At 60.3% G+C, this 25,102-nt stretch overlaps 1 protein-coding gene across 2 annotated transcripts; it reads right to left on the bottom strand.

Moving 5' to 3' along the window:
* Positions 1-23,276, bottom strand: TMEM201 (transmembrane protein 201). 2 transcript variants are annotated; one of them, XM_027975663.2, is made up of 11 exons: positions 23,048-23,276; positions 16,343-16,463; positions 15,812-16,003; positions 14,513-14,689; positions 12,979-13,331; positions 12,349-12,552; positions 6,941-7,194; positions 4,866-4,937; positions 3,957-4,256; positions 3,070-3,204; positions 1-1,970 (listed from the first exon to the last, which is right to left on the bottom strand). In XM_027975663.2, exons 1-11 carry the CDS (start codon positions 23,158-23,160, stop codon positions 1,873-1,875), a joined length of 2,019 nt encoding a protein of 672 aa, XP_027831464.1. In that variant the 5' UTR covers positions 23,161-23,276; the 3' UTR covers positions 1-1,872. The 2 variants fall into 2 exon arrangements, with proteins under 2 accessions (XP_027831464.1, XP_042113221.1); XM_042257287.1 differs by having other exon boundaries at positions 16,343-16,487.
* Between the last annotated feature and the right edge of the window lie 1,826 nt (positions 23,277-25,102).

Below are 25,102 nucleotides of genomic sequence, written 5' to 3' on the forward strand. Positions count from 1 at the left end.
TGTAGTTCAAAGGTTGGTATCTTTTTTGGTTTCCTTTTCTGCTTTTGTAAAGAAAAATAAGGTTGTGTTTTTATTTGAAAGAAAACATAAGTCAGCCCCCTCCTGGCCCAGCCTCTCCCCTGCCCCTGGGGGGCACTGGGACCACAGGCCCTGGGCAGGAGGGGCCTGGCTGGCCAGGGTGAAAGAGGGCTGGGCACTCGGTTGGAGCTTCCTCAGAGCCAAAGAAGAAGGGCATTCGGGAATGGAGTTTGGCTTGGTTAGGCAAAAAGTAAAATTAAAAAACTCGACACACATGCCCACTGTACAGATGGGGGCCAAGAGGCATCACCTCCGAGTTGGAACCATCTCTGGCAGTTGGAGTCAGGGGCCTGGTGTGGCCCCTGGCCCCCAATTCCCCGTGTCCCGGGGTGGGGGGCAGGGCAGGAAACAGTAGCTCTCAGGAGTGGGGCAAGTCAGAGCAAGCTCCTTCCCCACATGGTAAAAAAAAAAAAAAAAGATTACTAAAAAAGCACCCGAAGCTTAAAAAAACTAAACCTCCCTGGCAGGGAGGATTGGGGGCATCCTGCTTAGGAGCGGAATGCCTGACCTGGCAAAAATGTGTAGAAAAATAAAATTAAACTTTATCCCTGAATGACAGAGTGAAGACCCTTCCTCTGCCCTCACGACCCTCCCCCTAAGGAGACTCAGAGTTCACCGAGTGGCACAAACGTGCACGGACACACAGAGTGTGCACGCATGCACGCCGCCCCACACCTGCGTCCAGAGCCTGGGGCAGTGGCGTGGGGATCCTGACTTCTGCAGGCAGTCTTCTCATTCCTCACAGCACCGTGAGGGTCCCTGTGCCTGACTTTCCAGGGCAGGATGGGACTCCAGCCCAAGGTCAGGGCGCTGTGTGGGGGACAAACCCACAGTATCAGTTGGAAGGGCAGTGGCAGGACCGAGGGGTTTGGGGTAGGAAGCAGGCAAGTCACGGTGGCCTGGAGACAGAAGTCACACTGAGCCCACTGCGACCGCAGGACGCCTAGAGGAGCCGAATTCACGGCAGGATGGGGGCAGGGGTCCAGGGTCCTCAGAGACCTGCAGGCAGAGGGGCCCAGCAAAGCCCCTGAGGGCAGTGCATGAGGGAAGGGCCTGGAGACGGGGTGGCCCTGGGTAGTGTTCTCAGGGTGGCCGGGCTGCTGCCTGGGAAGGTCACCAGAGGTAATAAAATGGGGGTGCAGCAGGGAGAACAGAGCTTGCAGGGGTGCTTACACTAGTCTACCTGGGCCCCAGAGACCCAGGAACTCTGAGGAGCCCCGGGCAGGAAACTCACTGCCCACCCGGGAGAGCCAGAGGGCAGGCCTAGCCCACGGCATGGTGCAGGACAAGGGCAGATGGTGCTGGTCCTCATGTGGGTGTCCACAGGGGCTTTACCTTCCACCTGACCGGGTCAGGGAGTACAGTACAAAGAGGTGATCACAGCCAGGGGACGCGGGGGTGGGGGGCAGCCCAGCTCCTGCTCCCCTCACAGTAGTAGTGGCATTTCTGCCAGGCAGGGCTGGACGGTAGGGAGGGGACCCCAGAGTCACGCAGCCCCTCCGGGATCTCTGGCTTGGAGATCAGAGTGTCAGCACCAAACGCACAACTGATACCAGCCAAGGAAGAGGGCGGGGAGGAGTGAGCCCCCGAGACCACGCCCAGGCTTGCAGTCTTTTAGGTGGGGTAAGGCGGCAGGGGACAGGACTCTCTTCGGAGGCGAGGTCAAGGGCCCTGGAGAAGAGGGCGGAGGCGGCGGGCCCTCTGGAAGGGCCAAGGCCGGCAGTGGTGGAAGCGGCATGCACCTGGGCGCACCCTCCGAGGTTCTCCGGGTGCCAGGAGGCTGCGGACCACGGGTCAGCGCAGGCTCTGGTACAGGTAGGCCGAGGTGAAGAGTGCGTTGGCGGTCAAGCTCACGGCCAGGAGGCCCCGGATCACGGAGGGGCCAAAATGACCTTCCAAGAGAAAAACCGAGACGAGTGAGCTGAGCCTGCGGGGTTGAGGCCCCGCCCCCAAAGGGGTGGGCTCCCCTGGGCTAAGGCCCCACCCCCAAGAAGCCTTCCTATCTGAAAAGACCCCAGGAATCTGCTGTCATTCTAAGTCTTCACTTTTTTTTTTTTTTTTTGCACCCTGCAGCTTGTGGGATCTTCCCTGACCAGGAACCTGGCCCTTGGTAATGAGAGCGCAGAGTCCTAACCACTGGACTGCAGGGGAATTCCCAAGTCCTGACTCCTTGAAGGTGCCTCCCTTCCTGACACTGCTCCACCAGGCAGGTACCTGGCTAGGGCAGTAACACCTGTACCTTGCCATGGGGACACCAGCTTTACAGTCAGGACAGGAGGAGGCCCCTGCCCAGGCCTCAAGGTAATAAGCTGCTGACTCGGCCCCCCCACCCCAAGTTGATGCTGCTGGGTCATGTCCCAGACTCCACATGATCTGGGGGCAGCCCCCATTTCCGGTCACCCCAAAATGATTGTTTCAGGAAAATCCTTGCTCAATACACAAGGCTTCCACATGCCCCGGGGGAGTGTCAGGACCTGATCACTGGGCTTTACCCAGAACCCCAATTCAGGCTCACAGCCCACCCCGAGCTCGCAAGCTGAGAAGCCTGGATTTGAACCCAGGCAAAATGCTGCCCAGCACGGCCTGCAGCCTCTGCACTGGCCGCCAGCGTGCGCAGGCCAACACCCCCCCGGGGAAGTTTATGGAACGGTGACAGTGTTCTGTACCCGCTGTCCTCCTGAGCAGCTGCGGGCCACACGTGGCCTTGGGACACCTGCTATGTGGCTGGTACAGCTGGGCAGTCAGATTCTTACTCTGATTACACCGTAACTGTTAGACTTAAGCAGCCACCTGAAGCCAGAGGCCCCTGGGACAGCGCAGGCGCAGACCCTTCATAACTGAGCCACGGGGGGCACAGCAGGTGCGAGGGGCATCAAACCACCCTCTGCCACTCAAGGGCCCTTGAGGGGCTGTTCTCTGACAGACAGGAGGGGACAGTGGCTGCAGACCCATGGCCCTGCCCTCTTCCTGCACACTCCACAGGGCGCAGACCTCGCCAACTGGTGGGCTCCTCGGCGCACCCTCGGGTGGTGGTGTCCACCACACAGGAGGACTGGGATGAGTCGTCCTCTTTCTTGATGGAGCGGCTGCTGCAGCTGCTGCCCCCTTCCGGCACTGACTTCGTGTCTGCAGGGAGAAGGGGCGTTTCAGTGGGAGCTCAGGGCACACCCCCAGGGACAGATGTGGGCAGCTCCACCTCCAATCCCAGGATGGTCCATGAATGCGGCCGGTGGCCATCAGCTTTGCTGGTCCCAACTTGCTTGGCCTGCCCTGGACAGTGGGTGGCCAGCTCCTCATTCAGGTCCTGTCTGCGTAGCTGCCGGGAAGGGAGCTGGCTTTGGGTCAGGAGCTGCAAACTCAAACGCCACTAGGTGTGGAAGACGATGCCACAAGCAGGGCTGTGGAGGGGCAGAGGCTGGGGTGAGGGACCTCAGCCTGCCCTTCTACCTATCCAGCCTGGTATGGCCAGATCTTCTGATGTCATGAGAGACACAGGAAATCCACAGGTTCATGGGAAACGTCTAGATGTTAAATGTTGAGGCCTAAGTTAAAACGTTCTAGAATGCTTTGTAGAAAAACAGCATTTGAACAAAATAAAAAACATCTGCAGCCTGATGCACGGGACAGAGGATCCTCCAAGTCAACTGCAAAAGAAGGAAATAAAAGCAGCCAACTAGGGGCAAGGTCCTGAAGGGTTCAAGGTCACCAGAAGCCAGGCCGGAGGGTGTCTGGACTTGGGAGAGCAGCCACAGTCAGGTAAGAGCCAGGACAGGCCCTGAGCAACCTCTTGATGGTGTCCCCACCACTGCACACTGACTGGAGGCCTCCCATGGCCTGCGGGGCTCTCCCACCTCCAGGGTGAGTTCAGAGGGCCGTACCCGCCATGTGCTTTGTGTCCCACGTGGGCTGCTTCTGTGGGGCTGGGGGTGACTCGACGGTGTAGAGGCTGCCGTTGTGGGGCGAGTGTTCGTCAGAGCTGCTGGGGGTATGTGGGGTGTCCCCAGGGGGCGACGGGAACAGCAGCAGCTTCTGCCCCTTCAGGTTGAGCCGGGCCGGGCTGATGAGGGGCCGGCGGTGGCGCAGGGAGCCGGCACTGGAGGCCACCGAGCCGGCCACAGAGGGCGCCGGGGAAGGGACCGGGGAGGAGGGGCAGCTGCCTGACAGCAGAGAGAAGTAATCTGGAGGTGGGAGGAAGGCAGAGATGACAACATTGTGAGTGCTCGCTCTGCTTACAGGAGCGCCTATTCTAATCTGTTGCTTTCTCGTCTACCAACCGAGCGAGAAAGGCAAGGCTGGGCCTAGACTGCTGGGCACAGGGGGGCCTGCTGGGAACTGTGGGAGGAGGCACCCAGGGAGGGAAAAAGGATCGCAGAGCCTCAGCGATGCCCCTTCTGCCTCTCTCCAATTTCTGTCCAAATCTCTGCTACCTCCCTCAGCTGAGAACAAGGCCTGGGGAGAAAGAAACCCTGGAGACCCAGGCTCAGCTAACCTGGGCCCTGCTCATTTCCAAGTGCCATCTCCACGTGTCACCACTGTAAGGACGATGGCACCATAGCTAGTCCCAGAAACTGGTGCCCATTTCACAGAAGAGAAAAATGAGGCACAGGGGTGTCAGGCACTTGCCCAGGACTGCATGGCTGGGAGGACGGGGGCTGGGATTTGAACAGAATCCCCTCCAGGGGCCTGTCCGCCGCCCCGCCCTGCACACGTGCTCTGGAAACCCTGGCTTGCACACTGCCGCCTGAGCCACCTTCCCATCACTCCCCTTGGTGCTCGGTCCTTCTTACCTGAAACTGAGGCCTCCCCGGGTCGGGACACCTGAGACGGAGGGCGGCTCCCGCTGAACAGGTACCCTGAGTCTGCAGACAGGAAGGCAACACAGGTCCCTGGGGAGATGGCCCATCTCCAACCCCCTCCCCGAGGCATGGCTCCTCTGTGTCACCCCACATCCTGTGTCCTCAAGGGCAGGTCCCTGCTTCGCAAATAAGGAAACTGGAACCCACGCAGGCCACACGGGAGGCTGGGCCTGGCGCCTGCCCTGTGCCCTTCTTTTCTCCAGCCATCTTGAGTCCCGCCTCCTCCACTAACCTGGCGGGTGCAGGGGAGGGGCCTTCCCGCCTGGCGTGAGCTGCAGGGAGCCGGGGTGAGGCCTGCAGCAGGAGCTGCAGAGGCAGGTAGAGGTGGGCAAGATGGATCCTAGGCCGCCAGGCCGCCTGACATCTGAGCCAAGGGCTGGCCCCAGCGATGGTGACTGGTTCCCAGCCCTCACACGTCATTCTGAGACCAACCTGTGTCCCACAGCACCGCCCTGGGCCCTTGGGGCAGGAGGCCTCCTGAGCCCTCACCTCAGGCCTCCCACGGCAGCAAAGAGACAGCCTGTGGACACAGCAGGCAGGGGCCAGACCCGTGCTGTCCAGCAGCGGCTCCAGAGCGTGGGTCCCTGCCCTGACCCTGGAGGCTCTGCAGAGAACACCGTCTGCGGATGGGCCCAGAGGCTGGGTCCCCAGGTTCCCAGGTCCAGGGTCTTCCTGTCCACTCCACTCCCCTCTGTCCCAGCTCCAGGGACTGTTCACAGAGGGCCCCCAGGGCCCCATCCATCAGCCCCAGGTCTGAGCAGGGCCTGAGCTGCGACTCACCTGCTCAGGGAACTCTGCTGAATAACCATTACCAGATGAAGCCCTTCTCCCAGCAACATGGCTCACGTCAGGCGACATGGAAATGCCTGGAGTCCAGATCTCAGAACTACTCTCGGCTCACTCTGACCCCGTCAATCCCACCCTGCAGGCCTCAAGCACTACCCACCGCTTGGCTCACGGTGTGTCCAGCAGGGTGACCCACCCGCTACCTAGGAGGACGCTGGACTGCACACAGGGTGAGAAGACGCCTGGGCTCAAACCCCAGGTCTTGGCAGCTGCAGCTGCTGGACAAGTTATGGGAAGAACAGGCCCAGGGGATGTCGGGCTGGGCAGGGGGAGCCCCCACGTGGGGGAACTGCTGAAGGGCTTCAGAGAGACACTACATATCCGAAAGCCCAGCTTAACCAAGATGCTGCCCACGTTCCTGGAAGCTGGATCCTGCCACACCGCCCTGCCTGTCAGGTCATCCCCCATAGGATAAAGCAAACCCCGTGGGCACCAGGCAGCCTCCCTAAATGAGGAGGGTCATTAAAGAAGACCCAGCAGGGCCCCTGGAAAGATCCTGCTGGCGAAGAGGGATGAGACAAAGCTTCTTTAGGTGGGGACCACATGCTGGTCCCACCAGGGCTCCATGAACACGACAGGCTTGAACCAAATCCCTGGGCACTGGACCACAGAGGCTGGGGGGCAAATTTTCCAGCCCCCAGGGTCTCAGGGGCTTCCCAGGTGGCTCAGTGGTAAACAATTTGTCTGCAAATTGCAGGAGACGCAGGAGACCCTGGGTTCTATTCCTGGATGGGGAAGATCCCCGGGAGGAGGAAGTGGCAACCCAGTACAATATTCCTGCCTGAAAAATTCCATGGACAGAAAAATCTGGCAGGTTACAGTCTACGGGGTCACAAAAGAGTCAGATGTGACAGAGCACACACATACACAGGATCACAAAACAGCAGTAATAGTAAGAGCTGTGACACCTAAGCGCTTTAAATCCGTCACCTGGCTTACCCCTCACACGGGGTCGGTTCCACAATTGGCCTCATTTGCTTTTTGTGGGAAACTGAGGCTCAGAATGGTTAAGCCCCTCGGCTCAGGCAGTTACTGAGTAGACACACCAGGGTTTGAAGCCAGTTCCACCAACTCTACAGCAGGACCACCACCCCCACCTCGAGCTCAGCTAGGTGCCCCGAGCCCCGCACTGCCCACCAATGCCTTTTAGTGCCACTTACCTGTTCGTGTCAGAGAGGGGATGGTTCCCAGCGAGAGGGCCCGGCTGAGGCGGCCAGGCAGCGAGGAGGGCGAGGCCCGGCGGGGGGACCGGAACAGCTGTTGGTTGGTGATTGGCAGGAAGCCCGGCGGGGAGGGGATGAACAAAGATGGCGAGGGGCCCGTGATGCTCAGGCTTGGGCAGGGGGCGGTCAGGCTGGGGCCGGTCAGGCTGGGGCCAGTAGGGAAGAGGCCGACGGAGTCTCCTGGGAAGCACCTATGAGAGAGCCCGGGGGGGCGTGGGAGAGAGGAGCAGGTCAGCCCCGGGGGGCTCTGGAGCAGGGCCTCCACTTGGTCGGCCCCTCCCCTCCCCCACGGTGCAAGGTGGGGCCCGAGATGGGGTCCCAGAGGAGGCGTGTGTTAGTTGCAGCAGAAAAGCGGTCCGACCACATTCACGCCATTAGGAGCGAGTGGCTGGGAGGTGCTGGCGTGACCCACCCCTCCCTGCATGCCCCCTCCGATCCCCCTCAGCCTCACAGCAAACTAGGTCTACTACGAGTCTCGGTATTAAAGTGACACTGTCGCCCTCGCCAACCTCACGCCAACCCTTCACCTCGAAGCAGAAACGCCCAGTCCTGCGCTGGGCGCTCAACTGGGCCGCTTCCTGCTTGGTGCCCAGAGCCTCCTCGCAGTGGCCGAGCTCGGGGAGCCCCTACTCCCCTGGGCCGGACCCTGGGAGTCCCACTGCTGCTGCTCTCTCGTCTCAGACACCAGACACTCCGCTAAAGTCCCTGGCAGAGCAGAGGGGGAGGCAGCCAGGCTTGGGGATCTCCGGGAAGAGGCTCTGGCAGGACACTTAGAAAGAGCCGTGAGCGATCGCGAGGCTGTCCGCAGTCGGAAGGTGACAGTGTCTCTTTAACTTGAGCGCGGTACAGATCACACCACACGACCCAGTGGCCCCAAGCCAGAATGTCAACCATGCTTCTGATTAAGGCAACTGATTACAGAGGGGGAGGGGGCAGAGGCAGTTAATAAGGGATTAGTCCGCCGTGTGGACGGAGCTGCAGAGGTCCAGCCTTACCTCAGTCCCAAGGGACAACTGAGCCCAAGGACAATGTGCTGACGGACGGGCAGGTTGGCTCAGGCCCTGCAGCAGAGCCGGGGGCTGGCTAAGGCGCCCACCCCAGCTGCACACCTGGGGTGCCGCTGGCCAAGCTTCAGTCTACTGATCTCCCTGGTTTTCTCCCCTTCCCCTCATTTTAAATAACTTCTAAGAGGGTGGGTCAGCTGATGCTGGCCCGGAGAATCACGTGACCTTTTTATTGCCTTTCTAAGTGCCAGGAGGCCACCTGGACTTTGGAACCAAAGGTGGGCCCAGTGTTTGCGGGACATGGGGAAATCAAGGCTGTGGAACCTATCAAGCAAATCTATAAAGGACTCTGGGCACCTGGCTGGACGTACCTACATTCCACCCAAGGACCCGTTCTGCCCAGAGTGACCCCTACCTCCTTTCCCTCAAAATGCCTGGGGAAGGTTCTGACTCTAAACACAAGACACAGGTTGGTACTGTCATTTTAGAACTATGATGCCATGCAGCAGGACAGTGACGACCTTGGGGAGTGGTCGGAGGTGGGGGGGGATGCTCGGCACCGAGGGGCAGCGTGGGTGCACTGGGACCCTTGGCTAACTTGCTCCAGTCCCCTGCACCTATACCCCCAAGACCCCTGGCTGTTGTGTGCAGCGGCAGCCTGAGGGCAGGGTGTGTGGGCCATAGTGGGGAGTGGGGCAGGGGGGAGGGGGAGATGACGACACACACACACACACACACACACACACGCGCGCACACACACGCCTGAGCCTTTCCAGGGAGCGGCAGCATGTCTGCCTGCCCTGGGCTTCCTGTGCTACCTCACTGGGCAGCCCATGGGCTGGGCCAGGCCAGGCACTGGCCAAAGTACACCGCAAGTAATTGGCAAGCTAAAGCCCAGTCAGGCCATGGGTCTTGGAGGTGGCCAGCGGGGCCTGACCAGCTCCTCCCTCCCAGGTCCTGCTCACACCCGGGGCTGCCCATCTGGCACAGGTGCTCTCCCAATCTCTGATGCAAGTGAGCAACGTGGCACTGAGGGGTTGCGGGGGAGGAGGGGACGGTTCTTCAGTCTGACCCTCTTGTTGGGACATGTGATGGCATCACTCAGCTAGCAGATCGTGTGAAGTGTCAGGCATGAGCCCTTGTCCTGGCTCCACAGAAGACAGTCCTCGGGAGCCTCTGTCAAAGGAGCCCCACCTCCGCCAGGCTCCCGAGCGCTGCACTCAGACCGATGCTTCCTCTTAACAGCCCCCTACCCAGAGACCACCTGCGCCCTCAAACCACATCTCAGAGAGGCGTCCGGCCCCGGAACCCAAGCCTGTGTGCCCGCCATGATGGAGGGGGTCTGGGGAAGTGGCGGGCTGCTGGCTGCACTGCACCCCATCTGACACTGAGGGGGGCCTCTTGTTCTCCAACCCCATCCTGGCCCAGGCCGGGAGCAGGAGAGAGAGGACGACACTTAAGGAGCAGCTTAGGGAGACAAGGAAATAAACGCGCCACCCGAGGATGGTGGGCCCTGAGCTGCTCGGGGCCCATGTTGCCAGCTCCAAATCTTGACTCTGGTGGGCGCTCCCGTCCCTCGAAACCCCCGCCCCTGGCAAAAAAGCCTCTGAAGGAACGAGAAAGAAAAAACAGAAAAGACGTGGTGCCTGATGCCCCCCGGTCAGAGCAGGGCCCCGGAGGCATTTATTGAAAATACAGCATCAAACACACTACATCTAAGGCCAGGAGTTGTGGTTACAGCAATTACAGGGTCACTAGACAGTCATCCACGTCTACACAACAGAAAGGACGGGACTCGGTGACAGTCACAGGCAGAGGGGACACTGGCCTCTCCCGGGGCTCCTAGGTAAGCATTATGAGGGAGCCTACTTGGCCTGGGGTCGGGGGAGAAGACGGTCCCACGCCCCCCACCCCTCATTCTGCAGGGTCTGGAGGTGGTCCCCAGTGGAGGGGAGAGGAGGCCAATACACTCCCAGGGAATGAGCCATGGTCCCAGTGGTGCCCGCACTTCCTCAGCTGTCGCCAGTAATGTCGGAAGGTGCTGAAATATGCTCCACATAATGGAATTTGAAGGGATAGATGCGTGGTTTTAAAAATCACACAAACTAAAAATGCCAGGAAGCCTTCCTTCGATGAGGTCCATCTCGCGACACGTGGGTGTCTTTCCGTCCCCGCCCACTAGAGGGCAGGAGAGATGTCTGCTCAGCAGGCTCCTGGCCAGCGTGAGCTGGTTACGGTTATTATAAATAATTTAACTTAAATACACGCGTACACACAGATGTCCTGCTTCTACTCAATGCCAAGAAAAGCGGTAATTAGCACCATGCTGCCAGTTTCCTTGAGAACAGGGGATTCCAGAGACCAGGGGACACACAGCCAACAGACACGGGTTCCCCGCCTGGCTCCCGCTGCCCCTCTCAGGGAGACTGGCTCACAGAGGCGAGGGACAGGCCGGCCATCCCACTCCTCCACCTTGTCAGTGCTCTTCCACCTCACCCTCCACCCAGGGCAAGCTGGGCCCAGCTCCTGACTCACCCAGCTCTCCGCCCATGTATCAGGGTGCAGCGCCACCCAATACACAGGTGGGTGGGTAGCCTGGCTTCTCAGGACCCCGAGAACGGAAGGATGGTGGGGATCGGGCCTGAGCTGGGCACTCTTCACTCACCCTGTAGGCTCAGTGAGGTGACAGCCCTTTTCCGAGTGTCACCCTCGCACATGTGGCTGGCGCGTGCAGTTCCCCAGGTCCATACCTGGAGCGGGGTTCGTGCTTACCACGATTAGAGTAGGACACGAGGTCCTGCAGGGGTGCGCAGCCTTGCTCTACCCTCTGCCACGGCCCTGGAAGGCAGCCCCCAGGCTGAGAACAGCCTCCAGAGCACGTCCACTCCCATGCCAGCACCCCAGGGCCCTGGAGGGGTCCAGCTCTCATTGTACAGATGGCGCACAGAAGGGGTGGTGGGGTCTGGCAGGCCAAGGCCCTGTGGACTCTGCAGCTGCCCCACGGGGAGGTGGAAAGCAGGAGCCTCCCCATGGGGCTCCAGAGGCCAGGAGGAAAGTGTTGACAAGCCAAAGAGGGACAAGGGACAAGGACCCAGTGTCACCGGCCTGCGTGTCCCTTGGGCCCCTTACCCAGTGCTAACTTCGGGCAGCTGGAACTTTTTCTGGGCATAATAATGGAGGTGGGGTTTGGGGAGGAAACTGGGGACACCCTGGCACGGAGGGAGGGGGGCAGGGCCCCGCTACCTGCCAATCAGAGCCACCTTGGCCCGGGAAGCCTGAACCCCAGCCCTGCAGGTAGCGAGTGGAGGGCTGGGCTGTAAGGGTTGGGTTCCTGCCTTTCCAGGGCAGAGCCAGGGGCTTCCCAGGAGAGTGGGCAAAGTGTGTGTGCCCCAGTTACACTGTCTGGCTCACAGTGGTGCTGAAAAGATAGGGAAGTAAAGAACGTGTAGCCCTCTCCCCCCACCATCCTGGGCGATCTCCCACCATGGCCTGGCTATTAGGAGAAACCTGCTGGCCACGGGGAGAAGCACGATTTTCTACCCTCCACCTCCACACGGGCCTCGCCCCAAACTCATGGTCAAGGCCAGTCTGGGTCTAAGAACTGCATTCTCCATCCCTGGGGAAGGAGGCTGAGGGATAATGGGCTCTCAGAGCAGGGAACCCAAGGGGTCAGCCCTGCCTCCTCCTGGTTTCATGGGCTGTCTGGACAACAGGTAGGACCAAAAAGACAGACCAGAGAAATGAGGGTGGGACGAGGTAGGGGGCTCTGCTTGGCCCTGACTCAGCAGCACCTGCCTACACCTAGCAGCCCGAGTGGCCAGGCCATGCGGCGAGGGCCCAGCCTGTAGCCACCATCGCCAGCCCATGTTGGGGGCTCAGAGACGGGGCAAGGTGAGAGAAGAAGCAGAGAGCAGGCCCGTACCCCTCTTCCGATGGTGTCATCGCCAGGAGAGGGGCCATGGCCAGTGTGGGGGGTGCCTGAGCTGCCGGTGGAAGCCACGGGGCAGAGGCAGGCAGTATGGGTGCTGCCCTGTTCTGGTCTCAGAGCAGTGGCGGTGGGGTCTTTGGCCAGAAAGGTGGCGGCAGTGGTGACCAGCTAGAAAGCACTTGGGGGTGCTGGGTGGGGGGTGGCTTGGTGGAGCCAGAAAGGAATGGGGGGCCTGACTCCTAGGGGAAGTGGAGGGGCTGGGCCAGGACCCTAAGGTGGGGGGTGGGGGGTGGAGAGGGAGTGAGGCAGGTAAGAAAGAAGCAAGACAGAGGTGCCCTGTCCGGGCTGCGGGCAAAGCCCGGGGCCTGTTGGTCCGTCTGTCCTCCCCCCGCAGTCACTGCTGCTTCTCTGACCTTCGGGGCCGGAACCTCCGTGGGCCTGTCGCCTTCCTCGTGGCCACGGCTGCCGTGAAGCCCACCAGGCAGCACAGGGACGTGGTGCTGAACTTGAGCGTGTCCAGCCAGCTGGGTGAGGCGGCCTGCAGGTACTGCTCAGCCAGGTGCAGCCCCAGCAGCAGGGCCCACAGGCCGGTGGAGAAGGCGTCGATCCTCCGGAGCCTGTGGGGAGAGTGGGAGTGAGGGCCCATGATGGGGGTGAGGCCCCTCCTGGCCCCCACCTCCTGCCTCCGCCATTCACCCCGGCCCTGCTCAGAGGAGAGCACTGAGGGCCTGAGCAGAGCGTGGGGCTCTGAATGCCGCTTTCAACACTTCCTCACCCCCTGGCTCTGAGTCAGTGTTTCTGAGCCTCGGTGTTCTAGTCTGTACAATGGGGCAAGGAAACCTCCCTCAGAGCTGCGGTGAGAGGGAGGGGATGCCGTTCGGTACAGGGTCTGCATCTGCACAGGCAAGCATTACACCCTGTGAGCTAGGTCACCATTGCCCAACTGAGGTGAGGAGCCTGGGGTGGGGAGAGGACGAAGTGTGGCCCCCAGGGCCCCTGCCTCCGCTGAGCTTCCTCCCACTGCGTCCCTGCCCCTCACGCACCTGAGGCGGCCGGCCAGCAGCATGGCCAGCAGGCAGGTGAGCAGACCCAGTGCCACGACGCCCATCTGGTGGCTCTGCCCGAAGGCCCAGGCCTCACGCAGCTTCTCGGCCACGTGCTCGGGCAGCAGGCCCAGCAGCTGCCGCCAGCCCTCAGCCCCGGTGGCTGTTCCGTTGTCTGGTGGGGCCGAGCCATTGCTACCAGGTGGCAGGGTCGGGGGCAGCGGGGCTCCCGGGGCAAAGGGGTTGCTGGTGCCGTAAAGCGCAGTGGTCAGCAGGAAGGCACAGGCCAGGAAGGCGAGGGCCCGGAGCACAATGACCTGCGCTGGGGCCTTCACCGCAGACGCGCAGAAGCTCTGAGAGAGGGAGAGGCAGGTCAGCGAAGGGGCCAGAGCCACCAACAGCCCTCTGGGTGCCCGCTCTGTGCACGGGGGTCTGGCCAGGGGCCCCCAGCACTCACAGAAGAACCGCCAGTGATCAGAGGTGCCCTCAATTCTCACGCACTCTTGGCTTCGTTTCTGGCTCACCCCTGGGCCCCATTAACCTGTCTCGTTTCTGGGCCTTCACTCCACTGCGAGCTACTGCGGGCGGCAGGACTCTGCTGCCACATTCTCTACAGTAGTCCTTCTGATCCGACGGCGGCCTCTTCTTTCAGACACGTTTCCCAATCATTTTCAAGTCATCATAAGAAACTCCTACTGTGTGGTTTTAACTAGAATCTTAATGAATACACACACAACTCTGGTCAAAGTGAGAAAATACCCGTTACTAACTTTGGTAACTTAGGCCCATAACTGCTCCTCTGAAACTATCACTATGTTGTTAGCTGGCCATGCTCCAACATAAAATACAAAGTTAAAAAGAAAGAAAAAACAGCAAGTTGTTCAGTCTGAAAACAGCGGAGGGGAGGAAAGCCAGGGTCAGCACAGCTCTCTGTGCAAACAGGCGTGCGGGCCCGTGGTCAGGGGCCTGGCTGCAGACCGGAAATCTCACACCAGCTGGTTGGCCAGACGGCCACCACCAGCTAGGCACCTCTGGGGACCCTGGGCTTGGGGAGAATGGTTTCTACTTCTAAATCCATCTGCTCCTATATCACATTTTTTTATGCCAGGACACTCTAGCACCTGAGCACAGTGACAGAAACTAATGATGGTTTTAGCCAGCTGGTCCAAGGTTCAAACCCCAGGGATGCTGTACACTAGGCCCTCTCCCTGAGACTCAACCTCCCTGCCTAGTTTCCAGGGTACCTCGGAGAGCACCCACTACAAAGGTGCTAGAGGAATCCCCAGAGGTGCTGGGAGGTGCCCAGGCTCTGGAGGGCAGCCCAGAAATCCTGGCCACGCATGCAAATGACACACATTCTCCTTGGGACCCCCCCACTCTACTCTGGGTTGGGGCACAGGTTGGGAGGCGGCCCTACAGGAAGGTGGCTGCCCCAAGGGAAGGGCCTGGCTCTGAAGAGCTGCCCCCAGTCACTGGCCCGCCCTCTGGGAAGGGGTCTCCGGCACAGACTCGGGGGCTGGGAGGCCCCTCGCACCTGCATGTAGGTCTGGTCTGCCTCCCGGCGCTTGAACTGGTGGCTGAGCAGCAGGGCGCGGAGCTGGCGGTTCTGGTGCTTGATGTAGTGCTCCACGGCCGCCTGGCACGGCCGGCACAGCTTGTACATCTGCTCCAGGTGGTGCCGGTACACCTCGATCTCCTCGTCGTACCTGCCCTGTGGAGGGGGCACAGGCTCAGGGCCCTGGGGGCGACCGTGTGCAAGTCATCCCTGTTCTGCGCCTGCTTCCTCGGGGGCTCGACAGGACCAATGGCCTGGGAAGAGGGGCCGCCCACAGCCCTGGACACAGCAGGGCCCCTGGGGGACGTTCCAGCTGGCTCTGCGGCTGCCAAGGACACACCTCGAGGCCAGAGCCTGGCATGTGGCCCTTGCTCAGGCCCTGCTCCCGGACTCCGGACACCACCTGGGCGTGGACAGATGGGCCACCTGGAGGTAGACCTGCCTCCTCACTGAAGCCCAGCGGCCCAGGAAACACGAGAAAGCCCCTGGCCGGGTCAGGGCCTCGGCAGGAACTGAAGGGCCTCTGCACTTCAGGAACAGCCCAGGAAACGTGAGGCCCACCCTTCCTTCCCCATGAGATGCAGCACACCCCTCCCTGTTTGCAGGGGAGCCAGACATTTCAGTCTGCAGGGGCAGGAGGGTCCTGGTTTGGTTTCTTGCTAGGAGCAAACGTGCCAGAAACCTGCCCTGGATGCCCCGTCACACGTGCCTGCCCTCCTCTTGGCAGCCTTCCCAGCTTTCTCCGCCCAGCCCCAGCTCACCTCTATTTTCTCCCTCCCCACTTCCCTCCCAGACTGGGCCTTGGGGAAAGTCAGGGTCTCTGGGCTTCAGCAAACATTGTCTCTTGACGTCACGGAACCCCCAGACTAGGAGAGGAGAGATGGGCTAGACGACAAGGCTGCTGGCCTCCATGTGGACCCAGGAGGCAAAGGGCTGACATTCAGCCTCTGGGCAGTACCCGCCTCCCCTCGCCCTCCACGAGCCAGCTGCCCACCAGGCGGTGGGCTAGACGGACTCAGAGGGACACAGACAGGATGGACCCAACAGGGCCCCGAGCTGGAGCCCAAGGACCCTGCCTCCCCTTGCCCAGGGACAAATCCCTCTGGACTGGCAGGTACGCCTAGGCCTGGGGCCCCCACAGCAGTGACGAGACAGGAAGTATGAGAAGCGCCTGGCTGAGATCACACACCTGGAATGCAGGCCAGCACAGGGCTCCGGGTGAGGAGGGGGCGCCCCTCAGCGGCTCTACTGCCTCCAGCACCCCCCCCCCCCACTCACCTCGTCACGTGGTGAGAAGGCGGCCAGCTGCTTGACCTTGGTGGTCTGGTGGTGGCTGCACCTCCGGCACAGCAGCACCTGGCTGCTCACCCACTGCGGGGGGGCGGGGGCGCGGGGGCCAGGCGAGCCGCTCACCACGTGGTTGAGATGCTCCAGGTACTGTGCGGGGATCGGCTTGTTGTAGTCACCATTCTGAGGGAGGAGGACCTGAGTCAGGGGGAGGCCTCCCCACGGGCGGGAGCCTCCTGCCCCCGCTCAGGCCGGGCGACGGACAGAGGCCCCACATGCAGATACTCCCCCAAGGTGGATCAACACTCCCTCTCTTTACATGCAACACAGAAGCTCTTCTTTCAAAGAACTTCACGGGGAACCCCAGCTCAGGTGAGACGCAGAGTCTGAAAAGGCCTGGGTCTGAACATAAACCCGCCTATGTCAGTGCCGTGACTCTGCCCACGTCACCCTGGCTCCCTGAGCCTGTGCGCTGGTCCTCGGAGGGGCCCTGGATGGTGGCCGGGGCGGGCGGGGGCACACCTCCTGGAAGCCGTTGTACTGCTCACAGTGGGGGCAGTCCCAGCAGTTGCGGTTCCCGTAGGGCACCACCGTGTCTTGGTTGCAGAACCAACAGTTAACGACGGTGTGTGTCGGCTTCATCCTGCGGACGAGCACAGAGTGGAGTCTGCAGGAGGACGAGAGACCAGGGAGGGTGGGCGGCAAGCAGGGCGGGGGACGCCATGAACCCGTCCATGGGACCTGGGCTTATCCTCAGCCAACCAGGCCAAGCCTCCTTGACCCTGGGGTCACCTGGAGACGCACCAGGAACCCGGGGCCAGCCAGGCTACAGGCCGACAGGGACCTGGCTCCAGGACCTCCCTCCCTCCCTCCCTGCAAGGCCCACAGACCTGGGCCCATTCCCAGGCTGCGGAAACGGTGCTCCCTGGGGAATTTCCAGATGGAAGGGGCCTCGGTGCTCACAGAAGCCCCAGGAGAGCCAGGGCCAAGGAGACCAAGGGTGGAGACTGCAGACAGCTGCTCATCCTGGGGCCAGCCCTCCCTGGCTTGGGGACAGGACAGGCTGGCCACAGTGGCCCTCGCCAGGCACACGCACAGTGACAGGTGGGTGTGCAGGATAATCCCGGCCCAGACACTGAGGGATCTGTGCTCGAGTCCCTTCCATCCATCTCCCTGGCTGTTTGGTGGGTGTGTGTTGGGGGTGGGGGTGGGGGAGGTAAGGACGTGGCAACTGCCAGGGAAACCTCTCCAGTCCCAGAAATCTATGATAACAGGTGGTGGCAGCTCAAGCCTGGGGTCCTGGCCTTGCCACTCCTGTCCCCCTGCTTGCTACTAGAATCCACCTCCAGCTGTGGGGTTGCCGTCTGGGTCTCTGCTGGGATGGGCAGTCATATCACACGTGGATACCCCTGTTGTTCAGAGGATGGCACAGCCCCAAGCTTCTGGGAGCCAGAGTTCCAGCTCTGCCAATCCCTCCTCTCCCAGCCTTGGCAATCACGTGTTATCAGGGCCCAAAGACACAAGACACGTAAAGGTGCTCTGTAACATAGGGAGCTGGCTCTGGGGTTGTTGGGGGGCCTGGCCCCCTGGAAAGAGAGCTCCTGATTCTGACACTGAGCTGCCTCTTGGCCTTGCCTGTCCATGGACCATCAGGTCACAAGAGTTCTCCAAGCCTCAGTCTTATTACCTATCATCTGCAGACAAGACAAGTGTGGGAAGTGCTTCCAGAGTCTGGCTGACTGCTCAATAAACTGCAGTTTACATGGGGAGGGAAGGGGAGGGGAGGGGCAGGGGAAGAGAGGCACAAGCCCAGACAGAGGACATGGAACCAGACCCTGCAGGGGAGGGTCCCAGGGTCCACAGCAGGCACCCTGGCTTGCCCCAGCATCATCGAGCTGGAGGGCAAGATTCAGAAATAGCAGTGCTGGGCAACCTGGCCCCGTGGTCACGGTGTGACCTTCAGGGAAAGTCATTTTTTTATCTGGCTGATGGGGACAGCAACAATCCCTGCTCCAAAAAGGGTGCTGAGGGATCGAGTGAGAGAACTGAGGGAAGCGCTGGGCTGGGCAAGTGGTCAGCAGAGGCATTCTGACAGCCTCACTGGCCTTCAGGCCAAGAGCAGTGGAAGGAGGTGCCTAGTGGTATGGGAATCCTCTCTGCAGAGAAGCCGCACTTGGGCAATTAAGCACTTGGCTTTCTCTCTGTTAATTTGTAACCGCTTTACAGGCTTCTCTGTAATAGTGCACCAAGGGGAGGCGTGTCCAAAGGGGCGATGAGGCAGGCCCAAACACCTCTCTCCCCTGCTCCCCCAGGTCCTGCTGGCCTCATGATGGGCCCCTCTGCCCCCTCCACTCCAGATGCCCACCATACCACACCTGCTACTGGAGAAGCCAGCGGAAGAGCTGGCAGCCCACGAATAAAGACAAACAGGAAGTGAATAAAGATGACCCGTGGTGGGCGACCAGGAACTGAGGCTTTGGGTTTGGGGGGCCAGGCATGAAGCCCCTCCTGCCCAGGAAGTCATCGTTTTTACCCTCAATCACCAGCTTCGTTGGTGGGGAAGTGAGCCCGGACTGGAAAGGGGTGACCGGGAGGGGAGGGGGGATTAGGCCTGGGCCAGCCCTGGTGGTGCTAGTGGTAAAGAACCTGTCAGCCAACGCAGGAGACGTACGAGATGGGGTTCCATCCCTGGGTCGGACGAGGGGCCTGGAGGAGGGCATGATAACCCACTCCATATTCTTGCCTGGAGAATCCCATGGAGAGAGGAGCCTGGTGGGCTACAGTCCCTAGAGTCACAGAGTCAGACACGAGTGAAGCGACTCAGCACGCACATGCTGAGCCAGCAGCTCTGGCTTGGTAATCCCTGCTCAGGGTTGTGGGGGTGAGGGTCTTCTCTCATAGACAGAGAAGCTGCCGGCCACCCCGGCCAGATGGGTTCCACCTGGTGGGGTGTCATCCCTCACAGCTCCCCTGGGGAGTGCCCTGAAAGCATGCTAAGGCCTGTGAGCGGCAGATGGACCAGCGATGCCAGGTGGGGATGTCAGTTCTCCAAGGACCAACGACACTCCCACCTGCCCGGAGCTTCACATGCCAGACACATGGGCGCATGTGACTCACATTCGCGGGCTGCACTTGATGGCTGACCTTGCAGCTCATAGTCTCCACAGCGGCTGGGCGGCCTTGGCCTGTGGGCCTGAACTCACCTCTACCGGGCCTGACGCGGGAGCCAGCTCAGCCCCATCCTGCTCAGGCTAACGCCCCCACCCTGTGCCCCTCCTAACCCCTTGACCTACTTCTCTCCCAAGCCAACCACCTCCGTCCCCAGTGAAGCTCTGGTCAAACCCCTTGTGGTGGACAAGGTTGGAGGGGCCAAGAGAGAGTGACCTCGTGACACAGGCAGGAGCAACTTAGATGGGTCAAGGCCTGGCCACCTCCAGTAGAAGACCAGGCTCCAGAGGATGGGCGGTTGGCTTGGAGGCTCTGGAAGGTGCTTGCCCAGCTCCTGCTGCCTGTGTGCTGAGCTTCTGGGCTCTGCTTGGGTCAGGGGAGGCCTGAGGCAGCCAAGGGTAGGACGGGCCCTGTGGGAGGAACCAGGGGGCAGCTGTGTGTTCCGGAACCATCCCTCCACAGCCCCAAACACACAACGGGAAAAAGATGAACACAGGCCCTAATGATGGTATTGCCTCGTGAGCCCCAAACGTGCACGCTTAGTGATAGCAAAGCGCGTGCCCTGACATCCCACTATGTCCTAAGAGGTCAGGCGGGGGCAGGGGGTCAGTTCCAGCTCACCACTCTGAGGGCTGCAGCTCCATGCTCCTTGGCCCTGGCCCCTGCCGGGGGTGGGCATCAGCGGTGAGCCCAGTGCCGTGTGAGGCGGAGGAGACACTGTGGGCTCAGTCCCTCTTAAGGGTTGGGGGCGGGGGTAGGGGGCTCAGAGTCTGGGGGAGGCCGATGTGTCAAGCAGTCTCCACCACATCAGGCTCTGTCAAGTCCCCCAAGGGGAACCGGGCACACAGCCTGTGACCCGTGTGCTGGTCCAGCGGGTCTGGAAGATGGTCTCTGACAGTCAGGCTGGTTCCCTCAGGACTCGAGAGGTCAGCCTCCCAGGTGAGGGGTCCCTGAGGGATCCCACGCACTGCCTTGCTTGCTACTCTGTGCCCTGAGTATTGTGCAATCCACCTGCAAGAATCCAAGGGCCTCCTGCAGGGCAGAGGACCAGCACCAACGGGCCTCCGGACTGCCCACTCCAGCCTCTAGGCAAAGCACACTTTGGTCCACAGCGGTCCAGCCTACACCAGACAGAAGGCCTGGGTCTGCTCTCAGTGGACGGCCTCCTCAGCATGGCCCGGCTGGAGAGGCACAGGCTGGGCTAGCAAGGCGGCAGAGATGCACAAGGCTCCCCACTCCTGAGCCGGATGCAAGGACAGAACGACGACTGCACAGGGCAGCTGAGACAGATGCCACAGCAGAGAGCCAACAGGCAGAGCGTCAGCCGTCACCCTCAAGGACAGGCCTGCCGGCCAGCAGGGCCCACAGGCAGATGGCCCTCAAACGGCTGGGACTGCCAGGCAAGGGGGCAGGGACCACCCAGTGTAGGTGTGGGGAGCCAGACTGCATGGCTGCAGGAGAGCATGGTGAGAGGTGTGCAGGAGTGTGGCCAAGGCTCCACTCCTTTACCCGGGAGGCTGTGCCCTCTCGTCTCCAAACACCAGACAGTGGACAATCCAATAACCACGTCTGGGGGCTCCAGTAGCCGTGAGCAGGCTGTGCTGGCAGAAGACGAACACGATGCCCAGCAGCAGAGTCTGGGGGTGGGAGTCTGGGTGAAGTGGGCATAGGAAGCCACCAGGACTGCCCGGGTCCAGGGCGAGCAAGCCCAGTGAAGTATAATCTGGGCTTCCACCTGGCCTCCTGGGTGCAGAGCGGCAGCCAAGGTGCTCAGTGAGGACCGAGGGCATGAGGCTTGGTTAGGAGCTTAAGGGTCGTGGTGTCGCTGGGCAGGAAGCCCGAACTCCTCGGCCTCCATTTTCTCACCTGCTGAGTGGGGCCACCAGCAGCACGCACTGCCCCCCAGGTCCCAGGCAGTCCAGTCAAGAGGACTCCATGGGCAGGAAGCCAGGCTGGCCCTGCCCGAGGCTCTGGGGACCACAGCACTTCAGAGAAGCAGGCTGCTGCCCCTGCTCCCTGGCCAGTCCTCCGTCCCTGTCCCTCTCTGCTGAGCCTGCAAACACCCACCCGGCCAAGTTCACTTCCAAAAACAACTCTCCTCACATGCCCTTTCCAGGGTCATTTAAAACCCGCACTATGGCCAAAGCCATTCCTCACTGTCACCGACCTCCTCCAGGAGGGAGAGGGGCTCAGTCTGGGGGCTCGTCTTGCTTCTGAATCGTGACCGTGGCCAATTTATGACCCCAGACAAAAGCCAGCACTCAAGGAGAATCCCAGAGTGTCCCGGGAAAGGGCTGTCTTCTCGGCCGATGGGTCCCAGGGCCACATCACGACTCAGGTGTATCACTGGTACCCCCGTGGCTCCCCTCAGAGCAGCTCGCAGGACACTGCATGCAGGTCTCAGGCTCTTGCCTCCGGGAAAGGGAAGGCTGTGGCTGGTAGCCCAGGAGGGAAAGAAATAGGCTCCCCCCCACCCCCCGGCACCTCCCCCCTCCACCCTCAGAACAGCTGTAGCGTAAGAGGGAGGCACAGTGGGCATATCCAGCTCAAATCCAGCCACACAATACGGGTGGGGGCCACAAAGCCTGGTGGCAGTGCCTGGCCCAGGCTGTGATCTCTGGGCTGACACTTCTTCATTCCATTTCCTGGGAAGCAAACTGGGCTCTGGACACACCTCTGCTGTGAACATTGCTCTGGGAATCTGAGCAAGTGGCAGGCACCTCTGCACCTCAGTACCTTCATGTATAAAATGACTGATGTGAACCAGCTGATCCTGCGAGCCCCTCCAGCTTCCAAAAACTGGGCAGAAGCCTGGACATGTTGAGATGTGGGCTGTCAGGGGTCCCTCGAGGCCACCCCCTCCGCAGCCTGCCGTTCTGGCTCATCCTGCAGACACAGCTGATGTCCCTCCCACCCTTTCCTCCCCCGGGGAAGACTGTGACTCAGTCGCTCTCACGTCTTTTCCCCTTGGGTAAGAAGCGGTACATGGTGGTGGCTAAGGAAGAACAGACAAGCCCTCCAGGTTCAAGTCTCAGCTCCCCCGCCTGCTGCTGACTAGCCGTGGGCAAGTTCCTTCGCTTCTCCCACCTAAGAGCTGTGCTTCCAACATCTGCTGCTGAAGCTACAAACCCACCCACCTAGAATGTTCTCACAACCCCACCTTTTTTCCTGTCCCCTGCGAAGGTGGATCAAGTGGGGAGACAGTGGAGATGCCCCTGAGGTCCTCCTGAAGTAAGAGGGCCAGTAAGCTTTTATCCCTGACCACGGAAGCCCATGATAGGCCAGCTCTGCATAGGGGTCAGCAAGGTCTGTGAACCTGGGCCAGGGCAGGGGGCCGCCAATGAACCCACCCAGCAGGAGCCCAGCGCAGTATTTAAACACCCCTAAAGTATGTCATGTCAGGCTTTCCTGCTCTTGGAGCCTCCAGAGTCCAAAGGTTAGGGACGCAGGCTCCACGGTAGGGATGCTTCAGTTCACATCCTGACTCGTCTAATTGATAACAATTTTTGCAGCTCTTTTGTCCCTCCGCTTCTCTAGACATAGCGCGGTTGTGACTGAAATGGGCTTATATGAGATTACAACAACGCCTGAGGCACCCTATGCCGCCTCAGGAATCACCGGCTAGTACTCAACCTACCCCAACGTGCTCCTGAGGACCAGGGATCAGGGCTCCTGGCGGAAGAGAGCGCGGCCCGACCCCCGCTCGATTCTGCCGCAGGGGTGGGGGGCCCTGCAGATCCTGCGGTTCGGTCTGCACGGGTCTCCGCGGGGGAGGAAGTTCGTACCCCCGACGCCCCCCACATTCCTGGGCTCCCCCAACCCGCTTCTCCGCCGCTTCCCGACAGAGGAGCCCCAGCCCGGTTTTCTTTCCGGGGGCGGGGCGTGCACGGCGGGTCTCGGCGCGGGGGCTAGCGGGCCGGGCCCCACCGCCACGCCGCGGCCTCGAGGCTGACGGACAAGAAGGTGCCGGGCGGCCAGGGGGCAGGCGCGGGTGGGGGCAGCCGCGGGCGGAGGGCGGGGGCGCGATACTCGCCGGCTGCGTGGGCCGCGCGCACTCACCTCCGCGCGATCCGGTAGAGCAGCACGCCGGCGGCGGCGCACGCCGTAACCCCCAGGCCGCCGGCCAGGCCGGCCGTGGGGCAGCGGGCCAGCAGCGCGCTCACTCCCTCCATGGTTCCCGGCGCGAGCGGTGGGCGGTGGCAGGCGGCGGCGGCAGCAGGGCCGAGGGCCTCGGGTAGGACTCGGAGCGGCGGCGCGCGCCTCCTCCCGCCGTGACCTTCGTCGCTTTGTAGCCGGCGCGGGCCCGCCCCCTGACTCGGCGCGCTCCCGGCGCGCAGCCAATCGGAGCGCGGGGCGAGCCCGGTGGGCGGGGCGCCGGCGGAAGTCGCGGTATTGGCCCCAGCGCGCCCTCCCGTGGCCGGAGGTGGGAGGTGACGCGGAGCCCGGCCCAGCCCTCTTCTGCTCCCGCCGCTCTCACTGGCGCCTTCCGCAAAAGTCCGCCAACTTCAGCATCTCAAACTAGTGTCTTCCCCTGCTTGTCCTCTTTTCCCAGTGCCTTGCCAAACCCGGCCCGTGCGCGCGATGCTGTTTTGCGGCAACTTGGAACTTCTTAAGCTGCTTCCACTGAAGCCACTCCAATGGTCAAAAAATTAGTTTGTAGAAACATGACCCCTGCTCCTTGGATCATGGGACAGCCAACGCTTCGGAACGTAATCCAACTATTAGAATGTCAGAGCTATAGGTATTGTCTTAGAGGGATGAAACACTTAAAAAAAAAGCAACATGCACATTAACTTTAATAATTTATGTTTGAATAAACTATCATGTGTTGTTGTTCAGCTGCTCAGTCATGTCTGCCCCTGCGACCCCCTGGACTGCAGCACACCAGGCTTCCCTGTCCATCACCATCTCCTGGAGTTTGCTCAAAATCATGTCCATCGAGTTGGTGGTGCCACACAATCATCTTATCCTGTCGTCCCCTTCTCCTTCTGCCTTCAATCTTTCCCAGCATCAGGGTCTTTTCCAATGAGTCAGTTCTTTGCATCAGGTGGCCAAAGTATTGCAGCTTCAGCTTCAGCATCAGTCCTTCCAATGAATATTCAGGACTGATTTCCTTTAGGATCGACTGGTTTGATCTCCTTGCAGTCCAAGGGACTCTCAAGAGTCTTCACCAACACCACAGTTCAAAAGCATCAGTTCTTCAGTGCTCAGCCTTCTTGATGGTCCAACCCTCACATCCATACCTGACTACTGGAAAAACCATAGCTTTGACTATATAGACCTTTGTTGGCAAAGTAATGTTTCTGCTTTTTAATATGCTGTCTAGGTTTGTCATAGCTTTTCTTCCAAGGAGCAAGCATCTTTTAATTTCATGGCTACAGTCTCCATTTGCAGTGATTTTGGAGCCCAAGAAAATAGTCTCTCACGGTTTCCATTCTTTCCCCATCTATTTGCCATGAAGTGATGCCATGATCTTAGTTTTTTGAATGTTTTGAGTTTTAAGCCAGCTTTTCCCCTCTCCTCTTTTGCCTTCAAGAGGTTCTTCAGTTCCTTTTCAGTTTCTGCCATAAGGGTGGTGTCATCTGCGTATCTGAGATTATTGATATTTCTCCCGGCAATCTTGATTCCAGCTTGTGCTTCATCCTGCCCAGCATTTCAAATGAAGTACTCTGTATATAGGTTAAATAAGCAGGGTGACAGTGTACAGCCTTGACATACTCCTTTCCCAATTTGGAACCAGGCCATTGCTCCATGTCTGGTTCTATATGTTTATAGAAACAGATAATTGTTAATACTGAACTGCAGTTACCTGGGAAGGGCGTGGTAAAGACGATTCACTTCATGCAAGTGTTTTAGTATTGGTTTGCGCTAAATTACTTCTATAACTAAAAAAAAGGAATGCTTGTATTTAATGATGCAATATCTCAGTATCACCACAACTATTTATGTTTTGAGGTTAACATTAGAGTCCTTACTGTCCTGGGCTGTACTGGGTGATTTAGCAGCAGTTACCCTTGACTCCTGTTGCAGGTCAATCTGTCCCACATCCTAGATCTGAGCCTTCACCAGGAGTTGCAAAGAGGCAGGGCAGTGAGGAGTCTGGTGGATGCTCCA

Source organism: Ovis aries, chromosome 12 (assembly GCF_016772045.2).
Source record: "Ovis aries strain OAR_USU_Benz2616 breed Rambouillet chromosome 12, ARS-UI_Ramb_v3.0, whole genome shotgun sequence".
NCBI lineage: Eukaryota > Metazoa > Chordata > Mammalia > Artiodactyla > Bovidae > Ovis > Ovis aries.

What these genes read in the sequence shown, in the direction of transcription:
- TMEM201 (XM_042257287.1), bottom strand. Translation starts at nt 23,160, where the DNA reads ATGGAGGGAGTGAGCGCGCTGCTGGCCCGCTGCCCCACGGCCGGCCTG. An exon ending in CAGACCAGACCTACATGCAG is followed by an intron (nt 13,332 to 14,512) that starts GTGCGAGGGGCC and finishes TCCCTCTCTCAG; the next exon opens with AGCTTCTGCGCGTCTGCGGT. An exon ending in GGAGCCCACCAGTTGGCGAG is followed by an intron (nt 1,971 to 3,069) that starts GTCTGCGCCCTG and finishes TTCTCTTGGAAG; the next exon opens with GTCATTTTGGCCCCTCCGTG.